This window comes from Propithecus coquereli, unplaced genomic scaffold, assembly GCF_000956105.1.
Source record: "Propithecus coquereli isolate 6110/MARCELLA unplaced genomic scaffold, Pcoq_1.0 Scaffold116, whole genome shotgun sequence".
In the NCBI taxonomy this organism is placed as follows: domain Eukaryota; kingdom Metazoa; phylum Chordata; class Mammalia; order Primates; family Indriidae; genus Propithecus; species Propithecus coquereli.
The window spans coordinates 4,506,508-4,512,400 of NW_012135636.1; the positions used below are offsets into that span (position 1 = coordinate 4,506,508).

The following is a 5,893-nucleotide window of genomic DNA, read 5'->3' on the forward strand; positions in this document are numbered from 1 at the left end:
CTTTTTTTCATTTTTTTCTCTATTTTTCGCTTCTAAGAGTTCTTGTTTGTTTGGATTATGCCTTTTTCTTGTTTCCTGGATGCAGAGTCTTATCTTGTGGGGTTTTTCGGTTCCCTAAGTTTCCTTTTTCCTTTGAGTTCCTTTATTTTCTGTTTTGGTCTATGTCTTATTAAAGAGTCTCTTTTCAGGTGTTTGGTGATTCATAGCTTTCCACTCGTATAATAGTGAAGCTCTCAGATATAATTTGAAGCTCCATGTTTGTTAGTGGTGGGCTTTTCTGTAGGATAGTTTGGCTAGGGTGTTTCTAATTGGAGGATTCCCAGTTGTTGGTATTTAAAGGCCATTTCCGCAGGGAGGAGCCCTCCACAGTTCCTATTTGGGAGGTGTAAGTCTGTTTGCCAGCAGTCTTGCAGCTCAGTGAGGTAAGGAGTGCTGGTATCTCGCTGTTCAGTAAGTAAACTTTCCTTTAATACTTTTGTATTTTCAATATGTTACTTCCACCTTCACCCGGGCCAGAGGTTCCAGAGTCTCAGCTTCCACCTCTCCAAAGAATAACCTCTAACCTTTTGTCACTGTGTGTGCATGTGCGTGCGTGCATGTGCATGCGTGAGTATAAAAGAACGAATGAGAGAGAGAATGAGAATAAGAATGTGTGTATATGTGTGTTCTGGGAGAACATGGAGGACTTTCTAAATGCTTTTTATACAGACATCTGATCAGTCCTCCTTTTTTGAATCCCACTTATACCCCTAGTACTTGTCCCTTGAAATCAGGAGTCTTTCTATATTGTATCAAATCAACCTGCTTTTGGGCTTTCCCATCTTCTGGCTTAGATTTCAGCTTTCTCTGGTCTGCTGAGTCTTTTACTACACTTCCAGTTCTTTTTACTTTCTACTTCTATGATCATCTTTTGCCTCATCTCCTATTCTCTTTTTTCCTTGTGGGTTTATGCCTTTCACCTAGATCATCTTACTCTATACACCTGCTTTCATCTAACTCCTTTTTTTTTTTTGAAATGTTGAAGAATTGCTTTTATTTTTAATTAGTTTTTTTTGAAATGTTGAACTAACTCCTTTTTAATTACCAAAGTTCTTGAAACAAACTGTTCTGTATTCATTGATTCCATGTTCTAATACACTCCTTCTAGCCTTTTAAGACTGTATGCTGTGTACTTAATCTCTTTACTAATTCACTAGAGACCACCTGATCACCAAATCCAAATTTTTTCTTAAATCCTCATTTGTTTTTACCTTTCAGTATCATCTGATCTGTTATATATGAAAAAAAAAAAGGATTCATTTTTCATGTGGTGGAAATATGCTAATGAATTAATGAAGCCTTAGTTTTGCAGAGAAATCCAGTAATTACTGTATGATAGTTTTAAAGACCTTAAATTTGGACTTTTTCACGTATATGGGCCATTTCTTTTGTGAATTGCCTGTTCAGTCTTTTTTATTTTGCCTGTTTTTCTTTTTTTTTTTTTTTTTGAGACAGAGTCCCGCTCTGTTGCCTGGGCTAGAGTGAGTGCCGTGGCGTCAGCCTAGCTCACAGCAACCTCAAACTCCTGGGCTCAAGCAATCCTACTGCCTCAGACTCCCAAGTAGCTGGTACTACAGGCATGCACCACCATGCCCGGCTAATTTTTTTTCTATATATTTTTAGTTGTCCAATTAATTTCTTTTTATTTTTAGTAGATACAGGGTCTCGCTCTTGCTCAGGCTGGTTTTGAACTCCTGAGCTCAAACAATCCGCCCGCCTCGGCTCCCAGAGTGCTAGGATTACAGGCGTGAACTACCGCTCCTCCCGGCCTGCCTGTTTTTCTTACTAACTTTTAAGAGCTCTTTGTATGCTAAGGTTATTAACTCTTTGCTACATATAAGAATTCATTTCTGGTTATTCATTTTTTCATTTTGTTTGTGTTATATTTTTATTTGTGAAGCTTTTAAGCTTTATGAAATTGTCTTTTATAATTATCTTTTACTTTTTGTATTGTGTTCAGAAAATCTTTTCTTTGCTGTGAAAGTATGTATAGTAGAATATTGTTTGTGCAGAATCTGATCTGTTCTAGATTAATAGTATTTCTAAGGGTTATATATCTTAACTAAAAACAGCACAATGATTTAAAAAACAAATTTTTTTTTTTTTTTTTTTTCCGAGACAGAGTCTCACTGTGTTGCCCGGGCTACAGTGCCGTGGCATCAGCCTAGCTCACAGCAACCTCACACTCCTGGGCTCAAGCGATCCTCCTGCCTCAGCCTCCCGAGTAGCTGGGACTACAGGCATGCGCCACCATGCCCGGCTAATTTTGTATATATTTTTAGTTGTCCAATTAATTTCTTTCTAATTTTAGTAGAGACGGGGTCTCGCTCTTGCTCAGGCTGGTTTCGAACTCCTGAGCTCAAACAATCTGCCTGCCTCGGCCTCCCAGAGAGCTAGGATTACAGGCGTGAGCCACCGCGCCCGGCCTAAAAAACAAATTTTAATGCAACTAAGGTATGGCATGGTATATGAGATATAAGGAGTGGTAAGAAATGACCAGATCTAACAGATATGTATGTCTCAGAAAACCTTTTATTTGATATAAATATATTATGTAAATTAGTTGAAGAATGTTTCAGTGTCTGTTATTTATACTACCCTTATTTTGAAATTTCTTTGAAAGCAGGAGCCATGTTTTTCTTTCTTTTCTTAATGTAATTAGCAGCACAGTACCTTCTTAATATCTTCTAATGAGTCACCCAGATATATAAATAAGTGCATCTACACATACATAAGTATGATAAGATGAATTGCATTTTTTTTGTTTTATTTTCAGCTTTTACAAGAAGCTGAAGTATGGAAAGAACAAGTGAGTGAACTTAATAAACAGAAAGTAACATTTGAAGACTCCAAAGTACATGCAGAACAAGTTCTAAATGATAAAGAAAATCACATCAAGGTAAATGGCTCTACTGGTTTTAGTGATTGAGTTGGCTAGAATTTTATACTAACTCTGAAATTTGAGAACTTTTGATTTTAGCAGTTTTTATTTTCATAATGTATTTGGCAGCATTTTCAAATGCTCCTTCAAGGCTTACAGATTTGTAGCATATATATCAACATTCTGTATGTCCTTTTTTTCTTCTCTGTATTTTAGCCTAGATATTTAACAAAGAAAAATGATAATGGTTTTTACCTTTTCTCGTTAGTCTGCAATCTGCTTCTTTTGGGAAGAAGAGATTGGAAAGAGCTTGAGAAATTGGACAGATAGTTAAAGTTATATGTATTGACTGAATATCTTTTTTTTTTAATTTTTAAATTTTTATTCTTATTTTTTAGAGGTAAGGTCTCACTCTGTCATCTAGGCTGGAGTGCAGTGGCATGATCATAGCTCACTACAGCCTCCAACTCCTAGGTGTAAGCGATCCTCCTGCTTCAGCCTCCCAAGTAGCCACAATTACAGGCATGCACCACCATGCCTGGCTAATTTTTAAAATTTTTTGTTGAGACAGGGTTTTGCTATGTTGCCTAGGCTGGTCTTGAACTCATGGCCTCCAGCAATCCTCCTGCATCAGCCTCCCAAAGTGCTGAGATTACAGGTGTGAACCACCATGCCCAGCTTTGATGGAGTATCTTTAATACCTAGATTAGCTGGTGTGTGTACTTTCACAGAGATAAGTACATCTTAAAAAATAAATTTAGGCTGGGCACGGTGGCTCACGCCTGTAATCCTAGCACTCTGGGAGGCCGAGGTGGGAGGATTGCTCCAGGTCAGGAGCTCGAAACCAGCCTGAGCAAGAGTGAGACCCCATCTCTACTAAAAAAAATAGAAAGAAATTAGCCAGACAACTAAAAATATATAGAAAAAATTAGCCGGGCATGGTGGCGCATGCCTGTAGTCCCAGCTACTTGGGACGCTGAGGCAGTAGGATCGCTTGAGCCCAGAAGTCTGAGGTTGCTGTGAGCTACGCTGACGCCACGGCACTTGAGCATGGGCAACAGAGTGAGAGTCTGTCTCAAAAAAAAAAAATAAATAAATTTAATTGAAACTTGATTCTAATCATAAGAGTGAAATAATTGATATTACTCTTAAGATTTATTGACTTTTTCCTACTCCCTACTTCCCCTCCCATTTTTCCTGTATGTTTGAAAAAAATCTTATGTTTTCAAGCTACAAACAGATACTCAGGTATATCAAGTAATGAGATATAAAACTAACATTCTGTAATTTACACAGTGGAGTGTATGTTGTCATATCGAAAGAAATACATTTATGCTAGTTATGTTGCTACTAAGAATATTTTCAAGATTCCAACTTCCTGAGTTTTATTCAGAATTTGGCATAGTTTATTTTTTTCCCTAAACTTAGTCAACTAAAGGGTTTAGAATTCTTCCTAAACAGAACAAGAATGAGATGCTAACCTCAAGTTCTACTCAAAGCTGTGGACCATGTTATTTGTGCCTGGAACTCTGAAGAGAGGGAGGAAATCTAAGGGTGAAAATTGTAGAGCAGGGTGGATTTTTAGGTGGTCCTTCCAGAGAAGTACACGGCACAGTCAGTTGATTATCTATTATAGTGTTAGAAAATCTTCCTTTATTCAAGAAAATTCAAAAAGCACTTCTGGAAAACCTCTAATGTTCCCATTCAGATTCTCTTTTATAATGTTTTTTTCTTTATCTCACTTGAACTCCTCAGCTAGTTTACGTGAATAAATCAAGTAAAAATCTAAAATCTTTTTGTATGTCGTGTCTCCGTTGCAGATTTGTTTGATATCACACAAAATTTATTCTCACGTTAACGGCCACTCTTTTGTGGCATACGAGAAACGTCATATAAGAAAACATTTTACTTCTTTATAGTTGTGTGATATATTGAGCAAGAATGGGCCATTAACACGTATTTTATTTGATTTAAGAATAACTAGTTTTGGTTTTTATCTTGAAGAGTTTAATAGTCAATATATGTTATAGATTTTAAGACTATTTACATATCTTAATAACACATGGAAAATAAGAGCTCATGTGCTGTTATTTATGTGGATTGATTTTTAAACTACAGCTGTACATTCAGAAGTTGTAAAGCCATTAGCATAAGGCATTACCCTCTCTCTTTGTTTTTCCCCTTTGCTAAATGTCAAGTCTCTGACTGAACGCTTGCTAAAGATGAAAGATTGGGCTGCTGTGCTTGGAGAAGACATAATGGATGATGATAACTTGGAATTAGAAATGAAGAGTGAATCAGAAAATGGTGCTCACTTAGGTATTAAGTCATGACTCATCCTCTTTTGCCAAAATGGTGACTAGCTCTTCTATTTCCTTTTTGTTCCCCATGTGCACCATGTTCTTTATACACTTGTACTTTGGTACTTTCTGTCTGCAACGCTCACCTCTCACCGTCTCTTATATTAATAGTTTAGCTTTGGCTGAAATACCGCCCTTTCAGTAAATCTTTCTCCAACTCCTGAGACAGACTTTCAGCCTCCTTCTCCTCTGTTTTCTTTATAGATTATATATATCTTTATTATAGCAGCTTTCAAAATTGCATCATAATCATTTCAATGCCTGTTTTTCTCTGTACTGTAAGCTAGTGAAATGGATGGTTGACTGGTTTGAAAAATGAGTATTATATGAATAAATACTTCAGGATACTTTTTTTGCTTTAGTCAGATGATCCAGATGGTTACAGTACTTTAATCTTGGCCATCTAAATTGTTATTGCCCTTTGCTGGTTGTTGTATGGAGTTGGCAAAAGTTAGGTTCCCTATTGCTACTAACTGTATTCTCAAATCAATTTTTTTTGATTTTAAAGGAAGAAACTTTTCATTTTGAAATAATTAGAGATTCACAGGAAATTGCAAAAAGAGTACAGAGGTCTCATGTACCCTTCACTCATTTTCATCCAATGGTAGTTCTG

General features: G+C 36.7%; 1 protein-coding gene across 1 annotated transcript in view; it reads left to right on the forward strand.

Annotated features, from left to right (window-relative positions):
• The window catches only part of CTAGE5 (CTAGE family, member 5), a 94,272-nt gene that overhangs the window by 30,311 nt on the left and 58,068 nt on the right, over positions 1 to 5,893 (forward strand). Inside the window, exons 10-11 of the mRNA XM_012658019.1 lie at positions 2,816 to 2,938; positions 5,119 to 5,239. Coding sequence (XP_012513473.1) covers positions 2,816 to 2,938; positions 5,119 to 5,239 — 244 coding nt within the window. The remainder of the gene's footprint in view (positions 1 to 2,815; positions 2,939 to 5,118; positions 5,240 to 5,893) is intronic.